This window comes from Oryzias melastigma, linkage group LG24 (assembly GCF_002922805.2).
Source record: "Oryzias melastigma strain HK-1 linkage group LG24, ASM292280v2, whole genome shotgun sequence".
Classification (NCBI taxonomy): domain Eukaryota; kingdom Metazoa; phylum Chordata; class Actinopteri; order Beloniformes; family Adrianichthyidae; genus Oryzias; species Oryzias melastigma.
This window is the reverse complement of record NC_050535.1, coordinates 2717925-2740842: the sequence shown is the minus strand read 5'-3', so window position 1 is coordinate 2740842 and position 22918 is coordinate 2717925. Positions and strand designations below refer to the sequence as shown.

Here is a 22918-nt window from a genome sequence, read left to right as displayed (position 1 = left end):
TGGTCGCGAAGAGTTCCGTCCGACTGGTCGCGAAGGCTTCCGTCCGACTGATCGCGAAGGCTTCCGTCCGACTGATCGCGAAGGCTTGCTTCCAATTGGTCGCGAAGAGTTTCGTCCGACTGGTCGCGAAGAGGGCCAGTCCGATTGGTTATTAAGGGTTGCATCTGATTGGTCGCGAAGTGTTCCATGTAAAAAAATAAATAATTCATTTAAACTTGATGTTATTAAAATAGTTTGATTATTGTCAGGCCGATTAGTTGCCCCACACATTTCTCCTTCACCAAATCTGCCCCTCTTTGCAAAAAGTTTGGACACTTTTTGCCCAAATGGCTCATTTTGGTTAATAACTTATTAAGGTAACCATTTATCACAGTCTACGCCATCTTTTGCGAGTCTTGAATTGCAGAGGCTAATATAGCGATGACAGTAAATTTGTGATTTATCATGCCGGCCTAATGTGAACTTTTAACAAGCTTGGTCCTGATTGTACGAAGTGGTTGTCATAGAAACGCTGACTCAGATTGACTCAAATCAATCACTGCGTACTGACGTCTATGGTTCCAACATGGCGGTGTCCCAATCGCGAGATAAAAAACAAAAAACTGGAGATTGAATTGACTTCATTTGCCATTTTCTATGGATGACATCACGCTTACGTGGTCCAGTTCTCATTTACAGTCAGTGGTTCACCTAAAACCTTTTTTCTCAGTCCTGGACTCAAATTGAATCTGTTTTTGTGCGTCCTGTATATTTACACAAGTTGTGTCTCAGCTGCAGGACACGAGCACGTGCCTAGCTGGGTCTGGGTTGCTGCTGGGATCTTCAACTTCTTGGCGTACACGCTCGGTGAGCTCCAACCTCTCCAAACCCTGCGGCATGTTTTGATTTTTCGGGTTATTGCTCAGCAGGGCGCCTGAGTGTTGACGCACGTTTGAGGAGTATGACCTGTTTTCATGCACGACGCCTCACACGTGGAATGTCAGAAATATTTCCAGCTGATTTTACTCTCAAATTAGTTTTTAAAGACAGAAACTTTTTAAGTGTTGTGTAGGAATGCAGCAGACTCGGATGTGAGAACGTGTTTTTGTTTGGTCCAGACGGCGTTGACGGTAAACAGGCTCGCCGCACAAACTCCTCCACGCCTTTGGGAGAACTGTTCGACCACGGTCTGGACAGCTGGGCGTGCATCTTCTTCGTGGCCACGGTGTACTCCATATTTGGGCGCGGGGAGAGCGGCGTGAACGTGGTGACGCTGTACTACATCCTGTGGGTGGTGCTGTTCTCCTTCATCCTGTCCCACTGGGAGAAGTACAACACCGGCGTCTTGTTCCTGCCCTGGGGGTACGACATCAGTCAAGTGGTAAAGACCCACACGAACACCCACATCCAGTCAGGGACACTTTTCTCCTTTGATTACACAATTCTAAAACTGTTCCATGTCATTTTTTTCCCAAAGTTTTGTGAATTTGTCACCAGCAGAGAATCTCCTGCTGTGACGATGAACAGCTGCAGAAATTTTTTTGTCTTCTACACACAAAAGCTGCAGTTTCAATTCAAAGAAAGCACCGTTCTTCCTGGAAAGAGGACTTTCAGTTTTGTTAAAATCACTTTTTTGGGGAAAACTTTACTTTTAGGTTGAAGGATGTTTTTTTTTATTTATTGCAAATGTTTAAAAAAACAAACTAAACTGATCCCTCGTTTATTGTAAGAGTTATGTTCCAAAAAGTGACTTAAGATTAACTAAAACCTCAAACTATGGATCTTTATTTTGAAAAAATAAAACTTTATTGATCCCATACAAAGGGAAATTACCATAGCTCTATAAAAACAGCAGATGGATTATAAATAGCACTAAAAATACACAAAAAATATATTAATTGTCCAGTGAGGTGTCCTAGTGGCGAATATCTGGTGCATAAAAAGAAAATAAAACAAAACCAAGTAAACTAACACAGACCGATGGTAAAAGGCGACTTTTAAAGAAAAAAAAACAGTTTTTACTATAATTATAGATGCTTTAAAGCTTTAAAACTCCTCGCTAAAAACTTTATACACTTTTCTGAATCATATACGAACATTTTCACACTTTTCTCTCTTATTTGAACTCTCAAAGTTCCCCCAAAAAATGTAAAAAAATCTGCTCGCGATCAAATATTTATTTAGGTTTGGGAAACTGAACGCTTTCTGTACAGGAAATGGGCTACAGAGGAAATTGATTGACAACAGCCAATCAGGATGCAGAACACAATGCACTGTTAAATAAAAAAAAATCAAAAAAATCCCTGAAACAACGAGATGGCAAAAGGTCATAATTTTTTTTCTTAACTTATTCCTGAAACATAAATCTTATGAGATTCACATCGTAAATTTATAACAAAAAAACGTGTAAACTTACAACTTTTTTCTCGTAAAAACATTTTTTTAAACATCCTTTAAAGTTGTAAATTTACAGCATTTAAAGTCATAAATATATAACTTAAAAAACATTTATTTACAAGAAAAAAGTCATACATTTTTGAATATGATCCTTAAAGTCGTAAATTTACGACTTTATTCTCATAATTTTTTATTTCTCATAATTTTATTTCTCATAATTTAATCTTAATTAAAAACTTTTCATTTTTCCTTTTTTTAATGACTTTAAAGTATTACTTAAAAAATGTTTTTTCCTTGTTTTAATTATGAGTTTAGAGTCATGAATAAAACTTTTTTCTATTTTTACTTTTTTTAAATTGCGACTTTAAAGTTGCAAATTTACGTGAATAAAGTCATAATTTTATCAATTTAAAGTCGTAGTATTTTTTTTTATTACAAATTTAAAGTCGTGAAATACTGACTTTATTTTTCATGATTTTACAATTATGATTTTCTTTCTCGTAAATTTAAAAGTTCAAAGTCATAATGATTTTTTCAATTATTTTTGCGATTCTTTTTAAAATTAAGACTTTACAGGAGAAAATGTATAAGAAAAAGTCGTAACTTTAAAATTATGAGAGTAAAGTTATAAATTTACGACTTTCAAGTCGTAATTTAAAATGTTTTTTTTTTTATTTTCTTTTTTAAATTCTCACTTTAAAGTCAAGTTTACAAGGATTATTTTTTTCTTTTGGTAAACTGGTCCTAATATTTAGTCTTTGTTTTATTGATCAGTTTACCGTAAAAGGACAAAAAAATAAATTTTGTTGTTGTGTATCTGTTGTCATTTTAACTCAAATCTCATAATTTCCTTTCACTCATGTAAACTAAATTGAATCCATTTTTAACAATTTTTTTTACAGACGATCTCCCTGGTTTTCTTTTTCACCGCTGTGGTCGGCGTGGAAACGTGGTACCGCCCCATCCTGTGGAACCTCCTGTACAGAGACTTCTTCACCTTCATGATCATCGGTGAGCCGATCAGCGTTCCTTCATCTTCCGGTTTTGCCTCATCAGTCGTGTTGACGTTTTGCTTTGCCGATTTGCAGCTTGTTCGTTCACCGTCACATTACCCATGAGCCTCTACAACTTCCTGAAGTAAGTCCGTCTCCGTTTGTGTGGCGATGAAGTTTGATGCTACGGTCTGAAGTTTTACTGTTTTTTTTAGAGCTCACCGGAGCAACACTCTGAAACACAGCAACCTGTACGAAGCCTTCCTGCCCTTCCTGTCTCCGGTGCTCCTCTTTGTGCTGTCCACCATCTGGGTGGTCTTCTCCCCATCCAACATCCTGGAGCTGCAGCCCCGAGTCTTCTACCTCATGGTGGGCACCGCCTTCGCCAACGTCACCGTGAGTTCTCACTCCGTCGCTTTCATCCGCCCTCATCAGTCGGGCGTTTCTGTCCTTCACTACAACTTTTCTTTTTTTGTTTTAGTGTAAGCTAATTGTGTGTCAGATGAGTAACACGCGCTGCCAGGCGCTCAGCTGGCTGCTGCTGCCCATGACGGCGGTGGTGCTGGCCGCCGTCAAAGGCGTCTTCACCAATGAAACGCTGCTGCTGTATTTGTGGACGGCTGCCGTCATCCTGACGCACGTTCACTACGGAGTCTCCGTGGTAAGAGGAAACACACACGTCAAAAATGTCAAATATAACATAAATGAGGCTATTAATAACAAAAATGTTAAAGGAGAACAGAAATAAAGCTCAGAAACGAGACAAATGAGGTTTGTACGGAATGAGATTAGGGTCAAAATAAACGGTAAGCTCATAAAAATGTAAAATGACCTGTAACCTTGTATAAAATGCAAAATGAAATATAAATAAGGTTGATATTAACTAAAATGTAGCAGTAGAGCAGAAATGATCTTAAAAACAAGACAAATTTGAAACGTATAGAGTATGATCAGGGTCAAAATTAACTGTAACCTCATATGAAATGTTAAATGAAATGTAGTAGGGGTTGGTACCTACAAAAATGTAGCAGTGGAACAGTAATTAGCTTAAAAACAAGACAAATTAGATTGTATGGAGTATGATTAGGGTCAAAATTAAGTGTAACCTCATATAAAATGTAAAGCTTAACAAAAATAAGGTTGGTATTAACAAAAATGTAGCAGTAGAACGGGAATGAGTTTAAAAACAAGACAAATTAGATTCGTATGGAGTATTATTAAGGTCAAAATAAACGGTAAGCTCATAAAAATGTAAAATGAAATATAAATAAGGTTGGTATTAACAAAAATGTAGCAGTAGAACAGAAATGATCTTAAAAACGAGACAAATTAGATTAATATGGTGTGTAATTAGGGTCAAAATTAACTTTAACATTGTATGAAATGTAAAAGGAAATCTAAATAAGGTTATTAATAAAAAACATGTAGAAGTAGAACAGAAATTAGCTTTAAAACAAGACAAATTAGATTCGTAAGGAGTAAGATTAGGGTCAAAATTAACTGTAAGCTAAAAAAAAAATGTCAAACTTAACATAAATAAGTTGAATTATTGGCAAAAAATTATAAGGAGAACAGAAATATAACTTTAAAACTAAGAAAAAAATAGATTGACTCTTGCCAATACACACCCCTAATACTTACCTCTTGAATTAAACATCAATCTTCGTTAATTCGCCGATGACACCCCGCTCTATTTGACTAGTAACCTCAACTTCCTCCCTGTTATTCTTACATTTTTTTTTATATGTTTCTGCATTTTTTTTTGTTTTGTTTTTAGGTCCAGCAGCTCAGCAAGCACTTCAACATCTTTGCCTTCTCCCTCAAGAAGCCCAGCAGTGACTGACAGGAGGAGGAGGAGCGAGTCGGCTTGACGGGAGCAGAGGTCTAAGCTACTTCTCTCCTCAGCAACACTTCACTGGTCACCATGGAAACCGCATCCCCCCTCCTCCCTTCCTCCCGATCAAACAAACTGTGGTCCTCTTTTCAAATGCAACTGACCAAACCCCTCCGCTGGGGGGCGGGGAGAGCCGGCTTCCGCCTCCGGTGATTGGCCGTCCAGGCCAACGAAGTGCAATTGTTTCCTACGGAAATGTGCTTCCGTCACGAGTGCAGGAGCGGAGAAGAAACAAACGCCCGTGCATTTACGGTGTACTTTTACCGGATTTTTAACTGAGTCGACCCCATCGCGGCACGTCTCGTTGGCGTTGCGAGCTGCTTTCTATATTTCGTGGCAGGTATTTCCGTGAACACACTCGCACAGTATTATGAATGTAGAACAAGCCTTTCCGTTGAATTATCCGAACAGGAGCGCTTTCTAGTATCAGTTGGTTTGTGGGAACTCAGTGTGTTATAATTGAAAGTGGTAACGGGTGGGGCTTCTTTTTTTTTTTTTTAAACACTAATTTTTTTCCAATTAACTCCACATGGATCTGATCATTGTAACCGGGGACCTGTACTAACCATTTACCTCCTCCCCCCTTTGAGGTGTTGTGTTGTCGCGCTGATTCGTTTCTTTTTGCATTTTTTATGGGTGTTTTTACGACTTATTTTTTTGTTTTTTGGGTGTCTTCTGCTCTCGGGGATGTCGGCGGAGCGCTTGAATGAAGAGTGGGTCCCAAAAACCCGTCAGTGGAGCGGACTCACTCTGAAGCAGCAAGCCCTCCGCGGCAGGACGGCGAGGAAAACCCGCCACTTTTTATACTGTCTTCTGTGGAACTAAGGCAAATGATGGGATTCAAAGAAGAAAAATATAACGCAGTACTTGGATAACAATAGCTGTAAATGACGTGAGGTAAATGAAACAGAATGATGGCTATTGGGAACATTTTTTACTGCAAATCATGTATTTCTTTGGGTTTAAACCCGTCTAACGAAGATCTTTATTTTCTTTCTGATATGTGTGAAGGTTTTCTGCACTGCCGGGTCTGTACAGCGCCACCTGTCTGTTCAAATGTGACTGTTGAATGTGTGTGTAAATACATGTTATTCACTATTTAATTTGTATTTTTTAACAACAAATAGGATCATGGGACGTGTGATTTGGGAGCACTTAAATATTTCTTTAAACCACTCGATCGGATCAACTCAGTATTTTATTTTGAAATAAAGAAACGGAAATCATGTCGGTAAGAAAAGACGTGCCATTCAGTTTTTTTACCGCACGCAGAAATGCTTTTCTTTGACTGTAGTGTTAGTTTTACTATCACATCACTGTAGTTTTTTTCTTTTCTCTTCAAAATACTTTTTAAATAAGCGGTCTTAACTGCCCCCCCCTCCTAAGAATCAGTAACTTGTTTTGTAATTCTGCACTGGCTAAAAAAAAAAAAATTAAAAAAGAGTCTGATGTGGCTGTTTGTGAAATATTTAACCAATCTAAGAACGGTCTGTCCACCAAACAAATAAATGTGAATTTTGTTCATCTGTACTTTTGTCTTTTTTTTTCTTTTTTTCTTTATGCTCAAACACAAAATGTGTTTACAACAAACTTCAGACATGGAGTTCCTCATGAACTTATTTGTGTTCACAAAAAGTCATTTTCTTCAAACAAAATACTAATTTGTGGACAAAAAAATACTAATCTGTTTGGACAAAATATTACCTTCTAAGCACAAAACGCAAGTAAAATACCAATAAATACTGAATTCTGGCGATAAAATACTTTTTTCAGGCACACAGAATAGTAAGTTGTGGGCAAAAGTTGCCAAAAAAAAAGAAACTAATTTATGAGCAAAAAAAAGCAAATAAAAAACTAATGTTTGGCCCCAAACACTATTTTGTATCTATAATCTATAATCTACTCTTTGTGTGCACTTAATATTAATTTCTAAGCACAAAATGTTAAAAGAAATGTTAATTTTTATCACAAAATATACATTTTAGGCACAAAATGCTAATAAATTCTGGCCACATTTTTTTATGACTACAAAATACTAATTCGTTAGAAAAAAACTACTAATTTATGTGAACAAATACTAATTTTCTAGCAAAAATTGCAAATAAAATACACAATATATATATATATATTTTTACAAAATGCTAATAAAATATGGAATTCTTGCCGTAAATCTTTATGTTGCTCACACAAAAAACTAATTTGTGAACACAAAATAGTAATTTGTGGGCAAAAATGCTTAAAAAAATGAATATTTTTGCACAAAATATTGATTTTTGCTAGCTCAAAATGTTAATAAACTACTAGTTTTGGTCATCAAATAATAATTTGTTAGCACAAAATATTATTTTTCACACAAAATCATTATTAAAATACTAAACTGTGGGCATAAAACACTATTTTGCATACACAAGATCTAATTTGTGACTACAGAAAAACAATTTGTGGGCAAAAAATGCTATATTTTATAAATAATAATAATATATATACCTATAAACTTGTGTGAACAAAATATTAATTTCTAAGAACTGATTGATTACATACTTTATTCTGGCTACAAAATACTAATTTTGTTGCACAAATGCTAATAAATTACCATTAATAAATGACTGGCCAGAAAATATCAATATTCTAATAATATTAATTTCTGGCTACATAATACTAAGTTTTTGCTGCAAAATACTAATTTGTGGTCACGAAACATTAATTTGTATTCAAAAAAATGTACATTTGTGAAAATAAAATAATAATTTGCTGCCACAAAATAATAATCCGTGACCACAAAATGTAACAAAGAAATAATAATTTGCAAAAAGTGAATAAGAACTATTAACATCAAAGCACTTTGAATTGTCTCTGTACATGAAATGTGCTATACAAATAAACTTGCCTATCAATGAACAAGTTACTGTTTACATGCGAAAAAGTGTCCCGCTGCATTACCCAGAACGTCCAGCAGGTGGTGGTGTTTCCTAACATATTTCGTCTCTCGTGTTTTCTGGATGCAGAAGCAGAAAAGTTTGAAATGAAAACCAAAAATATCGTTTTGTGCAGAATGAGTTTCCCAGATAAAGCAACCGTTGGCATTTTTATGGTCTTCTTCAGAGTCTGAACAACACATGCTGAACTTAACACCTCTGACTCATGTGGCTCTGCTTTCTTTTACAGACTTCATTAGTAATGGATATGATTTCAGGCCCAGAAGCATCTGTGTTTTTGTTTTTATCATCTTCACGCTCGCCGAAAACGCTAAAACAGCTCCGCGGGGATCAAATGAAAAACGTTTAACAGAGAAAGTTGATTCTCAAAGTAGAAAAAAAAACACTTAAAAGAGAAGTCAGAAGGGAAATGTGATGTTTGTGCTGTTAAAACACGCGTGTCACTTAAAGCTAGAGTTCTGGTTGGTCTGTCAAAACGTGACGTCAAAAAATCTGAATATTAAATGATCAAAAGACGATTTATTACTGGAAACTGTAAAAGAATGGAAACACCATCAACAATATACTGTATATATACAATTTTTACTTTTTGGACAAATGTTTTCCAGAGATCTAAATATATTTAGCTAAAAATGACCTCATTTTAACACTATTCACATTTTAATCATTTTGTCTGATACATGTTGAGTGAATTTCCTAAGTACGTCTGTTGTGCTTCTAAAAATGAATTAAAACATTTTTTAAGAAGTAGAAACTTGTTTTTTCTATGCAGCAGAAAAAAATCAGCAGAATCCCTTTAGGCATTCTTGTACAGTCAGCAGAAGGCTTTTAAAGAAAGGAAAAGATTGAAATGAAAATGATTTATTAAATAGGCCAATATTTAATCTGGGGCTGGTAAAATGCTAAAATAGTTAGTCTAAAAAGGGAAAAAAGAAGATTGACCTCGAGAAAAAAATGACTACAAAAGTAATAAAATTATTTGTCCATTTTTTAATGAAGAAATGTTACAACTAGATATCAAAATCTAAAAAAAATGCTAAAAAATGTAATTGTTTGACACAATCACTTCAAATTGAATGTTATACTGCTCAATAATAAATATATATATATATATTGCTATTTCTTGTAAATAGTTTGCATTTTTTTATTTTTTATGAATCTATTTTTTGTTTGTTTTTATTAAAGTGACAAATGACTAAAATTAGCACTTACTGTTACAACAAAAATGAGAAAATTAAATTTAAAGATAAAAAATAAAAAATAAAATTTGACTTTTTTTTGTCTTAAAGGTTTTTCTCCATTGTTTGCCATTTATAAGATATGAGTGAATCACTTTAGACTAGAATCGCAGACCGAATAGTTTATGCTGTTTAATTTGCAAAAGTTATTACTTAACTTGACAAATAAGCATGAAAATGTGTAAATTTGTTGACTTTGGTTAGCATTCTTTAATGTATGCAGGTAGAAAAACATCAGACCAGAACAACAATTTAACAAGATAGGTTTAAAAGTTTTAAACAAAAAATGCAAACGTCTAAATTATTGATTTTCCTGTTTAAAACAGAAGAAATAAATCTCAAAATCACACAAAAAATCTTTAAATCCTAAATTCACATTTTCAATCTTAAATGTTTCATATAAATTAGAATAATTGAGAATTTTGATAATTATGTACCAGTGAAAAATCATAAATAACCTATAATTGACTGATTCAAATCAAAATATATCAGAAAACCCTGTTAGCCAACGAACTAAAACATGTTTTTCCCAACAGGTTGTTGTATTTTCCCCAGATTTTGCATATAATTTTGAACTATTTAGGATTAAAATGAAAATTACTAAAATAGTTTGAACTGAATTTAATTAACCCATATATTATGAAAAAGTTGCAGGAACAAAATCCTTGATGTCTCACAAATGATTGACTTTGGCGCCCTCTAGTGGTGTCTTAGGAGGAACTGCACTTGTATAATATCCAAAATATGAAGTGTTTGTGTAATGGATTTAGATAAATAGATTAATTCTAAGATCCTGTTTGTTTTCTAAATTGAAGAAAACATTTTTTTAAACTGAACCGTGTCTCCTCGTGACCTTAAACGCATTGGTTGTTTAGATTGCGTCCTCTTGCAGGTTAACGAGGCCGCGCCCCTTCCCGGTCAGGACATCTTTTAGTGAATTAGTTAGCGTTGGTCCTGAACGGACAGTTCATCAGGACGGGGCATCAATTAAACAGCGGTTGGCTCTAGTTACCGATCTAAAGGTGCTGGACGTTTTGTGTGCCGATGACCCCCCCCTCCCACCCAGGACTCATACATGGACTGAAGGCCGCCTTCCCAGCCTCCTTTCTCTCTCCCCGTGTGAGGCCCAGCTCAATTATGGATGACCATCATTAGAAACCGGAGCTGCCAAAGTTTGCACAGACTGACACATGCACACAGAAAACTCGCTGATGTGCACGCCGATTATTCCCGGAGACACCTAAGACCGTTGAAGCGCTAATGGACCGACAGCATCGGTTTCATTCAGTAAACGTAACCTCAGCCCCCCGGTGACCACATCAAAACCTATCAGTGTCACAAAATTACTGATTATATTCGTATGCGTTCTGTCTTTAAGTTCAGGCTGAGGTCGACGCCCTTTTGCACGACCTCTTAAACCTGCAGGAGAGGACGCGCTCAAAGGACGTCTGTCATCACAGATTACCCCAGCAGAGACATCGTGAGGGTTCTTTCAGTTCCTCTTTGGGACAATCAGCTTAAACTCTTTGCTGTTGGTCAAGTCCAGACATGTTTGCAGCTGAGTAAACTCATGACCCGGGTTACTGTGGTCATCTCTGCAGCAGGCTGGTTGACATGTTGAGGAGCTTCTAAGACAGGAGTGTCAAAATCTAAAACACACCTTATGTCACGGGCCGAACAGAACAAACATTTATTGAACACTAAAACGACATTTTTAAAACTTTAAAACCGTAACGTTTTAACATGAATATTAACTAGATATATAGCATTATCTGTGATAATGTTCCTCTGAATGCTGGAAGCTGAATTTAGCCGCTGAAGATGCTGAAATTAATAGCTAAAAACGCTGAAGCTGATAGCTAGCTTTAAATATTAGCTAAATGCCACATTAGCCTAAAAAAACAAAAAATTTTTTTTTAAAAACTTTGGTTAGTCAAACAGCTAGCACGTAGCTGAAATATTTGCTAAACTTCAAAATAGCCTAAAAAAACAGAAAAGAAGCCTAAATTAGCCTAAAACAGCTAGCATTTACCTGAAATATTTGTTATACTCCAAAATAGAATAAAAGTAAATTCCGAAACAGTCCCAAAAGCTAGCAGAATGCCAATTTTTACAACTTTAAAACGATAACTTATTAACGTAATTATGAATAATAAAAAGGCAGGAATACTGTTTTATTACCCTAGAACCAGCTCTAATACCCTAGAACCAGTTCTATTAACCTAAAACCAGTTCTAATACCCTAGAACCAGTTCTATTAACCTAGAACCAGTTCTATAACCCTAGAACCAGCTCTAATACCCTAGAACCATTTCTATTAACCTAAAACCAGTTCTAATACCCTAGAACCAGCTCTAATACCCTAGAACCAGTTCTATTAACCTAGAACCAGTTCTAATACCCTAGAACCAGTTCTTTTAACCCTAGAACCAGTTCTAATACCCTACAACCAGTTATATTAACCTAGAACCAGTTCTATAACCCTAGAACCAGTTATATAAACCTAGAACCAGTTCTATAACCCTAGAACCAGTTCTATAACTCTAGAACCAGTTCTATAACCCTAGAACCAGTTATATAAACCTAAAACCAGTTCTATAACCCTAGAACCAGTTATATAAACCTAGAACCAGTTCTATAACCCTAGAACCAGTTCTAAAACAATAGAACCAGTTCTATTAACCTAGAACCAGTTCTATAACTCTAGAACCAGTTACATAAACCTAGAACCAGTTATATTAACCTAGAACCAGTTCTAATACCCTAGAATCAGTCCTATTACCCTAGAACCAGTCTGGCCATTCTCTCTGACATCAACAAGATATTTCCATCCACAAAACTGCCACTTATTGCCACGTATTTACTCTTATTCTGACCATTCTCTGTAATGGTTCTCCGCAGTTTCTGGAAATATCAGACGAGTATTGGTTCAAAAGGAACCAATATCGACCATAAATTGTATCATCAACCACTCGTAAGATGTCTCCTTCAACTACTTTGACAAAAACAATGAGGTACTTCAGAAAACATTTGAGGATTTAAGTCTATTAAGCACATGTCCTACTCAACACGTTTTGTAATCATCACATCTCGCTTATCTCAAAAGTGTTCCCATTGTGTTGCTGGTACGCCGTGGTCTCTGTGTGCATGCACGATTAGGTATCAGAGCTCACTGGTTCCTATCAGTGTTGAGCTGCCGCATATGTAACTGGAGTGGAAGATAATTCCACCTCAGTGGGTTCAATCTGTTTGTGCTGCACAGGACGAGCTCCTGATCAGAACACACCAATAACCAGCACACACACACACGGTATCGAGTGACGGAGTCAATTATTCAGCGGCTGTGATGAGTGGTACCATGCAGTTACCAGATTCCTCTACACTTTGCAGCTCAATATCCACGATCCAGAAACCTCATGTGATACAGGAGGCGATAAAAAGCAACAACACATCTAGACTGAAGTGTTTGACAATCATTTGGTCAATATCTGTTGGTTTTTATTCAGGTTTTGTTGGTTTTCCATGCTAATATTCTAGTTATTTGTCTTGTTTTTGGAGTTAACCAGTACATATTTTTTTCTCTTTTTTGATGGCCCAGTTTTTATTAGCAGCAGCTTTTTGCCATTTGTACTTCAGGTTTTACTTCGGATATGATAGCTTATCACATATGTGGTACAGAAATTCAATTTCCAATAATCCAAATTATTTTTGTTCATACTTGACACTAAATCTTGCTGTATTAAGACCCACTTGATTGGGTGCTTGACATGTTCGCGTGACTTTTTTCTGATTATGGAGGAAAATATATAGAAAATTAAACTTAAAAAGTATTTCTGAGTATTTTTCATTCAAAGTAACTAGGTGCGGTCAAAAAGTGTTGTTTGAAAAGATTGTATTTGTGACTGCAAATACACTGGGCGGGGCCACAAGCTTTCTGCTCCACCCCATCCTGATGCATCCACTTGTAGACAAATAGATCCATGAACATCTTCATTGTCCTCGTCTCAGGTGGACTCTGGGTAGGTTGGGGTTTTGGATGAACTGTAGACTAGCTGGAGAGCCCTGAGGTCTGAAGATCAAATGTTTTTAATGTTTCCCAGGACTCAGTTTGTGACCAGAGGAGCTCCAGTTCCCAAACTCTGGAATTCTCTCCTGTTTTCTGTGAGGTCTCCAGGATCCCTCCGGGATTTTAAGTCACTTTTAAAAACTCATTGAGCAAATCTAGTGAACCACCTTGTTAACTTCTATTGTCTAATTGTTTCTATTACTTGTTTTATTGATTTTATTTTTATTGTGTCTTTTATTGTATTTTATTGTTTAGTGATTGTATTTGACTTCATCGTCGGCACTGTCATTACTCTGCTTTTATAAGGGCTATACAAATAAATTGATTGATTGGTTAATTGGCTGGTTGGTTGACTGATTAATTGAATGATCGATTGGTCGGTCATAAGGTTGGTTGGTTAATTAGTTAATTATCTGGTTGGTTGGTTAATTTGTTGGTTAGTTTTTTGATTGAACCATTGATCGGTTAGTCGATCTGTCAGTTTGTTGGTTGGTTAATTGGCGGGTTAATTTATTGAATTGAATTGTTCAGTCAGTCGCTCGCTTTGTTGATATGTCTGTTGGTTTGTTGATTTGTTAATTAATAAGTTGTTTAATTGGCTCTTTGGTTAATTGATTGGTTGGTTAATTGGTTTGTTGGTTGATTGATTGAATGATCAATTGATTGTTCAGTCAGTCGGTTTGTCGGTTAATTGGTTGGTTAATTGAATTATTGGTTAATTGGTTAGTGGGTTGATTGGTTGATTGATTGATTGATTGATTGATCAGTCGATCATTCAGTCGGTCAGTTGGTTGGTCAGTTTGTTGATAGGTTGGTTGGTTAGTTCACTCCCACTCATCTCAATCTCAGAGTGGGAGTAATACCAGGTGGATCATCTGCGCTCCTGTTCTTGACCGTGGACCTTGCTTCTGGCTTGTCGTGGTTGTGGACCTCGCCCCCACCTGCCCCCCAGTCCTATCTGGGTGAGCTCTATTCAAATACGTAGTTGTAGAGTTAGATCATCGAATTCCTCTTTAACAGTCCTGGTAAATCGTCTGTCCATCCTGGGAGAGGATCTCTCCTTCGTGTGGACATTCCTGAGGTTTCTTCCTTTTTCCTGAATCAGGTTTTTTTTAGGTAAGGAAGGTCTAAGGACAGGGATAACCAGGTTTATTTAGTCTGTTTAGTTTATCAATCAGTTAATGTTCATATTTATGACGACTTTCTGCTTCTGTACAATTTGTTAGTGATAGTGGACGACATAAATAAAATGGAATTGAATTAGCTGGTTGGTTAATTGGTTGATTGATTGGTGAGTAGGGTTGCTCCACGCCAACAGTCCCACCCACAACTCAGAAGGTGTGGACTAAGCCCGCCCCTTTACAACCTCAACATTAACATTACAAGTGCAACAAAAATGGCTAAAAATTCTTTCTTGTGGACCTGATTCCCAACAATTGAATACAAAATACTAATTTAAAGCCTATTTTTCTCTCTCTTTATTTATGTCCTCCATCATGAGAACAATGGCACAAGAAAATGTTTAAAAACACAATTTTCATTTCTGTGTCTTGAAGAAAATAGCATACAATGACATTCAGGCTGGGATTGGCCAAATAGGTGAATTCAATGAGTGAAAAAAAAACAGTTCAGATAAATTCCCTTCATTATTTTTCCAGTTTTTATTAAGCAATAAACACATGAAACATTTTAGGAACTACTATTCTGTGTAACTCCCAAAGTAATAAAAAAGTTGATTCAGAATCAGTAAACAGGTATAAAATACATGGGTGATGTCCGTTTTCTGAAGCATGGAGGTCATATTGCGGTTTGAGGTAAAGATGGCGGCTAAACGTTAGAATAAAACCTGGTTGATGAATTCAGCTCTAAAGCTGGAGGCTTTGGCACTACTTGTGTCGTCAGGGAGTTCAGCCGAAGGGTTGTCGGTAAGACTCCCTCCTCCCACGTTAGTACTCCATGTTCCGGAGCTGACTCTTTCGGTCCGCCTTTCCCTGCAGCGCTGCAGGAAGCAGCGGCAGGTTCATGTTGGCGGCGCGGCGATGCAGGGATGAACGGAGCTGAACGGGGTTCCTCTTGGCTCCTTCTTCTCCTGCAGACAGCTCCTTCCTCTTCCCTCTGTCCTGCTTCTGCGGGAGGAAAGCTGGAGGTCTTGACCCGTTGATTAGAAGTCTAGGGGGCCCGGGTCGGTTCAGCCCCACCCACGGCGCCTTCCGTCCCCGCCCATCTTTCAGTCCCACGTTGCGGAGGCGAGGGAGCAGAGCGGAGGGGGAGGGCTGCGTCGTGTCGTTCAGGCGCCCTCTGTCTGAGGAGGGCGCGGCGGCCTCCTGGAGGATTCTGGGAGAGACGGCGTTCTTCTCGGAGGAGTAGAACGTCTGCAGCTTCTCCAGCCGCTGGTTGAAGCTCAGAGGATGAGCGGCACCTTGGTGGTCGTGGAAACAGTCGGGGTTCGTGGCGCCGTCTGACTGGGTCGTCCTGATGGGGTGCTGAGTCGGCCCGTCTTTGCTCGGGTCGCCGTATGGTGGGACTTGACAAGGAGCGGAGTCGCAGAGCTTTGATGCGGAGCTTTTGGGAGGGGACAGATGGACCCGGCCGGCGAACACCGACACTGACCAACAGAGACACTATTCAGCGTCAAGAACGAGAACGTCAAAGTGAATTTATATGTTTCTCACCTTCAGGAAATAACGACTCTCTTGTCTCTACAGTGATGGCAACTTCATCTGTAGCCCCGCCCTCTGTGGAGAGAGCAGCCGGGGAGGGGGAGGGAACACGGAGGGGCAGAGATGGGGAGGTGGACCGAGGAAGGCGGGGCAGATGAGGTGATGGAGGGCAGTTCTCGTCGACCTCCTCCTGGTCCTTTCCATGAAGATCCTCCGTCCTCCTTCCTTTCCTCGGACTCTCGCTCGTCTGCTGGACCCTCAGAGGTCGACCCGGCGGCTTCGAGCTTTTGTCGTGGGCGGGTTCAGTCTGGAGGACGGGAGGTTATGACGTGGTAATGTTTCTAGTACAGTAGGTATCTACATGGCACTTCTGTGGGACTTGCATACAGGGTACCTACTGAGTATTTACGTAGGTATTAACGTGTCATAAAATTACCACATGAATTCGGGGTACTTTCTGTGTACTCTCTCTCTTTTTAGACATTATAAGTACCATGAAACACATAAACTTACCATATAAATACTCAAAATGTACTTTCTGTGTATCCATTCTGTCCTTACACATTAAAAATCATAAAGCCCATAAAAACTTACCATATAAGTTTAAGTACTCAAAATGTACTTTCTGTGTACCTACACTTTTCCTAGATATTGTTAGTACCATGAAACACAAAAATTTACCACATTAATTCAAGGTACTCAAAGAGTACTTTCTTTGTATCTACTCTCTTATTGCACCAGGTAAGTACCACAAAACACACATGAACTTACCAAATGAATTCAAGTATTCAAAAGGTACTTTGTGCTAACCCACTCTTTTCTTACATAAAACACACAAAAACTCATCACATGAATTCACAGTACTAAAAGGATACTTTTTAGTACCTACTCTCTTCTTACGCCTGGTAAGTACCATAAAACATTTAAACTTACCACATGAATTCAAGTACTCAAAAGGTACTTTTTGTGTACCCATACTTTTCTTACACATTGTAAGTACCATAAAACACACACTGTAATTTCAGGTACTCAAAGACTACTTTCTGTGTACCTACTCTCTTCTTACACCTGGTCAGTACCATGAAATGCACAAAAATTTACCATGTGAATTCAAGTACTCAAAAGGTACTTTCTGTGTACCAACTGTTTTCTTACACATAGTAAGTACAATGAAACACGTGATAAAGAACCACAAAAATAACCAAGAGAACCATATTAACGTACTACGAAAATATCTCATAAAAACTCAGTAAGTACTACGTGGGAACAACGTATGTACCATGTAAATACACAGTAGGTACCAGGTACAATCAAGTACCAAAATCTCTTATTCGTCTTCAAAAAAGGATTTCAAAATCAAAAGACGTTTTGTGGATACCTAAAGAGAGTTCTGAAAGTATTATGGGATGGCCGCAGGAACTACAGCTTGGTGGCCATTTCATTACAAAGTAGGAAACTTGTAAATTTTCACATTTTTCTTTTTCACTTCTGTTCCAGCAATCATTATGAAATTTCACACACACCTCTCCAGGATAAGTCTAAAACCACAATTGAAGAATTGATGACCTTTGACCTTGGGGAGAGGCCGCCATCTTGAATTAAAAAAATAAATCCCTTTTAGTACATTCTACAAATTTAAACTCCTACGGATTTCCATCAATCGCCACCTAACTCCTCTAGCACCATTTGGAAGCTCCTTGAGAAAAAATATTGGTTTTAAAGTTTGCCTCATTAGCGTAGCAAGCTAGCAAAAGTTGCGTTTCTTTGTTACTCTCACATTTTCTACCAAAATATTGTTAAAATTGAATACATGAATCTTAGGCTCAAGCTGGATGAAACAATATGACATGTGATATGAACGTATTAGGAATGTGGGCGAAATGAACAAAAAGCCTTCGTTGCTAAGTAAATGTAAAAAAATACTTTTGCCAATTCTCTTAAAAATGACATAGACGTGTTTGTCACTTCTGGGTGACCAAAATATAAAATGGTTGCTATGGAGATAAACCAACAGAAAAGCCGCCATTTTGAAGAAAAGTGTTTTGTATTCAAATATATTTGTCACATGCTGCAGAAAGGGGGCGTTGCAGGGTGAGTATGACTATTTTTACTATTAAAACTATTATTTAACATATACTTATTTATCTTATGTAAAGCCTTTGGAGGTGCTGAATTTGAATTGTCAAAAGTTCTATATAATGCTGTGTGATTTACAGTTCCCACCTTGGCAGCTTTGGCCCCTTTGTGGCATCTGCCGAGCTTGCCGAGCAGCAGGTGATAGTTGGCCATGATGGAGGAGGGTTTGTTGGAGGTGAGAACGTGTGTGACCTCCGAGCTGGAGTAACCCAGAGTCTCCGTCATGTACGTCAGCACGGAGGAGTTCAGGTCTTCTGGACCCAGCCTGGAGAGGACACAGAAGAAGCAGACCGGATGCAGATCGGGACGTCTTTTGTCCGTCATACGGATCTGAGAAAGCGCGTTATTGTCTGGGAGAGCTGGACTCCATGAAGTTTCCACAGCGTGTGAAGAGATAAAAGGCTTTCAGCCATGGTTTGATATATGAAGCTGTCATGCTCTGGACCACAAAAAGAATTTAGCTTGAAAACATGAAGTGATTTTTCCTCTGTTTTACCCACAATGCATTTCTTGCCAAAAAAAAAAGATTTTTTTTCGATGTCTGATGAAACAAACACATGTTCCTACATTTCCACAGCGGAAGAAAATACTTGTTTTTATTGCATCTAGAAAATGATGATTGAGGAGGCTATGAAGTAGAAGGCAATTTTTGGGGGGAAAAAAAATTGAAACCTCAGGCTGTTTAAGCTGCAATAAAAATGTCAAAACGTCATAAAATACAAGAACAATAAATTTAAAATAAAATAATGAGCCACATTTAGTCTCTTAAAAATAATATTAAAGAAACTCTAAAAATTACAAATACTAGCATTATATTAGTTCTAAAGGATGCGAACATATTTCAGATAATTAAATGGAAAAATAACTGTTTAATATCTTTTAGTAAAACAAAAGAAAATTGCTTAGTTTGAATCCTCTCTAAGAAAATAAAATTTTAATTTTCTTCGTAGAGGAAAATTTCTTATCTTGTCCAAACGAGAATGTCTATGTTTTTGCTGGTTTAAATTACAGAGCATATTTACCTGTTTTTGTGGGAAACTGAGTGCAGAGGTTTCTTGTTGTATCCCTCGTTGACCCATTTCTGCTCCATGGCTTCTCGGACGGTCGGCCTCTTTTCTGGGTCCGGCTCAAGGAGCGACATCACGAAAGACACGGCGCCTGCAGCAAAAACACAAAGAAACATTTATATTAGGAGTATTTTATATTTTTTCATTACAATGCAAAGATACACCTCTATTTGTTAGTGGGCCACAAGCCCAAAGCATTAGGTTGGGGATTGGGGTTTAAAATTCCGTTTTTTTCGATTCTTCAATTCAATTTTAAGTTTACACATTTATGCACATTTGTTTAGAAATACATTAAAAATCTACTATGTAATTTGAATATATTTATTTATCTGATACAGTTCACATACTATAGAATGAATTAGTAAAATAATGAGATTATTAATATCATACAGAGTTACATGGATTCTCTAAAGGAGAAGTTCTAACAAAAATGTTCAGATCAGTAACACTGTAAACATTGTTATACTTCTCCTGGAGGAAGTTTCAGTTTGGCCACTAGGTGGTGATCACGCTATAGAAGTGCACCTTATTCAAGAAGAAGACGACACTATAAGGAAAAAACAAAGTTTTAGACCACTTTAAAAATTATTTCCTTAAAAGAGTTTGGAAAATTAATGCTTTTGAGTTAATAAAGATGTTCATTTAGTCAGTAATGTAACCGAGCGTTAGCATTAGCCGTCCTATTGGAAACTCTATTGAACGCTAGCATCAAGTTAGCGCACTCTAGCTTTATGTGTTAAATGGATTTATATCTTTTGTGAATCGATTATTGATCTTTTAAGCCTAAATCGATTCAAATCAATTAATCGATTTTTTCTCAACCCAGCCCTATTTTTAGGTTATTTGGCATCATGGCAAAAACAAAAAAAGCTCTAGCAGAAGCAGCTGTTGACCGTCATGGAAAAATGCGTGTCTGGAGTGAATTGCAGGAGAGAGCGGATGCCGCTCACACTCTGCGCCGCTTCCATGTTACTGTGCGGCAACAGTCCCGCCCACAACTCTTAGGCAAATTTCTAATGACCCCCTGACGCTCTGCATAAACTATAACCTAGAAAACTACAACAGTTTTTATGTATATATATATATATATATATATATATATATATTGGGTAAAATGAAATCATTATATTTAAAAGACCTCAACAGATCAAAAGATGATTGTAGTGGAGGTTGATACCTTTGCTTATGTCTGCAGGGATGCTGCTGATCTCGCCGTTCACCATCTTCTGGTGCAGATGTTTGATGTTGAAAGGCTCAACAGTGAAGGGCAGAGTTCCTGTCAGCATCGCAAACATGCTCACACCTCTGAAAGGACAAGACAATAAACATGAACTTCTTCACATTTAGATCCTGTTAAGATAAAAAATAAAAAATCCACGTACATGGACCATACGTCCACTTTCGGTCCATACTTCCTGTGAGCCAGCAGCTCGGGGGCGGCGTAGGCCGGACTGCCGCACTGAGTGCTGAGGAGCTCCAGAGGGACCGAGTCAGTCCTCAGAGTGTTGCTTAAGCCAAAGTCTGTAAGAAAAATACATTTTTTTCACAATAAAGTCTACGTATCTCCTTTAAAATACAAGAAAGAAAAGGTGTGCGCTCTACATACCTACAATCTTGATGTTGTTGTGCTCATCCAGAAGAAAGTTTTCAATCTTGAGGTCTCTGAAACATATTTTGAGACAAATAATAATATAGCTTGTGTTTTTGTACTACAACAAAACTGTATCCAAAATGTGCCTTCTTCCCCGTCTCACCGCACTCAAGCGGCTCTAAAACTTCCAGAGAAATAAAATCCTGCGGTCAGAAACGAAGGAGAAAGACAGAGAGCCCCTATAAACCGTAGCCTGGGAATCCGCCATCTTTCTTTTTATCCGCCTGCAGACTCCAAACTCCAGAGCTGCTCGCACTAAATCCCAAAGGAAGTTCAAAGGCAGATAACCAACAAGAAAGTGCGAGAACAGACCGTCATAAAAGGGGCAGATATTTGCGGTGAACCACCTAAATGTGGGTGGCAGGAGGTGCGTTTTAGTGCAAATTTTAAATTCATTTACACAGTAATTATGCCTGTGAGTGTGTGCATGTGTGACTGGGCCGTGGAAGACCGAGGAGGGAAGTCGTTGAGGGACTTCATTAGAGAGGAAGTCGGTGATGTTGTGATGATGTGTGAATCATGGCGGCGGCGCGGGATGATGAGGTCATCGCCTGGTAATCACATTCCCACCTCCGGAGAGGCCAAGGGTTTTAAACCAACACTCTAACTGTGCGTGCAGCATGGGAAATGTGCATGTATGATACTGTGTGCTCGTATTTTCTGACACCAAATTCTGCAAAACCATTTATCCTGTCCACCTTAAGTTGCCAGATTCTCCCTTTTTTCTACTACTTTGTTGTTCATGTGCCAAAAACGACTTAAAGTGTGATGAAAAACGTACATAGGAGACTGAAGATTTGAAACTAATATCCTGCTTGAGAATTTATTCTTCAGTCAATCTTTTTTGACATCAAAAGCAAAGCATTTGGTACCAATCATAGCTTCCTCGTCTTGCACTATAAAAAATAAAATATTAGATCAGTTAACAATATAAATAAAATAAATTATCCTTTTGAGTTAAATGAATTTTAATTTGATGAGAACTAAAACATTTAACTATAACAATTTACAGAACTTTCATGTTTCATTTTTTACAGTGTGTTCAGTTTATTTGTTCATTTCATGAAGAATAAACAAAACATGAACATTTTCAATACAACATAAGTCTGCACATCTTTATGAAGTATTAAATTCTTATTTCATTTATGCACTGTTATCAAAGCTTATAGACCCACTTGTGCCTTTTTTCTCATGATGGAGGACATATAATAATAAAATTGAGCTTTCAAATTGCATTTCTGAGTATTTCTTTGCTCAAATTGATGTGAATCAGGGACAGGAAAAAGATTTGTTTGAAAAAAGAGCTAATTTGCCTAATTTCCCAACCTGGGATGAATAAAGTATTTCTATTCTATTCTATTCTAAAAAGATTTGCCAAAATCTACTTGCTCTAAACTCTCAGCATTTGATGGGGATGGGGGCGGGGTTGATGTTCTATTAAATCAAAATAAAGCAATAAAACAATGTTTTTATGGGTAAATTTAACTAATCTCTATTTTAAGTAAAAATAAGCTTTCTTATATTCAGGCGAAATTAAATTGAGCTTTTATTTTGAAGTTTTAGCATTTAACGTGGAAAACCTTTAAAGTATTTTTGCTTCATAAACAAGATGTAATAAATTCTTAACACTATTAACTAGGGCTGTCAGATTTGTCGCGTTAAAAACGCATTAATCTGACATGTGCTTGACTCCGACAATTTTTTTGACGCATTATTCGCGGATTTTCTCATACGTGCCTTTCCATACCGCGCTCGCGGGCGTCCCCCCTTTAACTCACCGGCTGCTCTCACTAGATCACTGGCGGGTCTCCAAACACCGAGCTGCTAGCTAAAACCGGCCGGCGCTAGGACCTGGAGAGCTCCTGCACCCTAACCCGGCTCCAGTTCGCGTCCAGTACCACG

General features: G+C 37.6%; 2 protein-coding genes across 2 annotated transcripts in view; one reads left to right on the top strand and one right to left on the bottom strand.

The window, feature by feature from the left end:
* Positions 1-6792, top strand: part of selenoi (selenoprotein I) — a 9921-nt gene extending 3129 nt beyond the window's left edge. The window contains exons 4-10 of the mRNA XM_024290955.2: positions 772-846; positions 1098-1360; positions 3279-3387; positions 3465-3513; positions 3584-3764; positions 3850-4029; positions 5146-6792. Of these exons, the coding sequence (XP_024146723.1) occupies positions 772-846; positions 1098-1360; positions 3279-3387; positions 3465-3513; positions 3584-3764; positions 3850-4029; positions 5146-5211 (923 nt within the window). The 3' untranslated portion in view covers positions 5212-6792. The remainder of the gene's footprint in view (positions 1-771; positions 847-1097; positions 1361-3278; positions 3388-3464; positions 3514-3583; positions 3765-3849; positions 4030-5145) is intronic.
* An 8358-nt stretch (positions 6793-15150) lies between these two features.
* LOC112157709 (hormonally up-regulated neu tumor-associated kinase homolog) overlaps positions 15151-22918 on the bottom strand; it is a 13808-nt gene continuing 6040 nt past the window's right edge. The window contains exons 4-10 of the mRNA XM_024290614.2: positions 20972-21027; positions 20748-20886; positions 20543-20670; positions 19321-19456; positions 18386-18563; positions 16175-16469; positions 15151-16107 (exon numbers count right to left, since the gene is read on the bottom strand). Coding sequence (XP_024146382.1) covers positions 15449-16107; positions 16175-16469; positions 18386-18563; positions 19321-19456; positions 20543-20670; positions 20748-20886; positions 20972-21027 — 1591 coding nt within the window. The 3' untranslated portion in view covers positions 15151-15448. The remainder of the gene's footprint in view (positions 16108-16174; positions 16470-18385; positions 18564-19320; positions 19457-20542; positions 20671-20747; positions 20887-20971; positions 21028-22918) is intronic.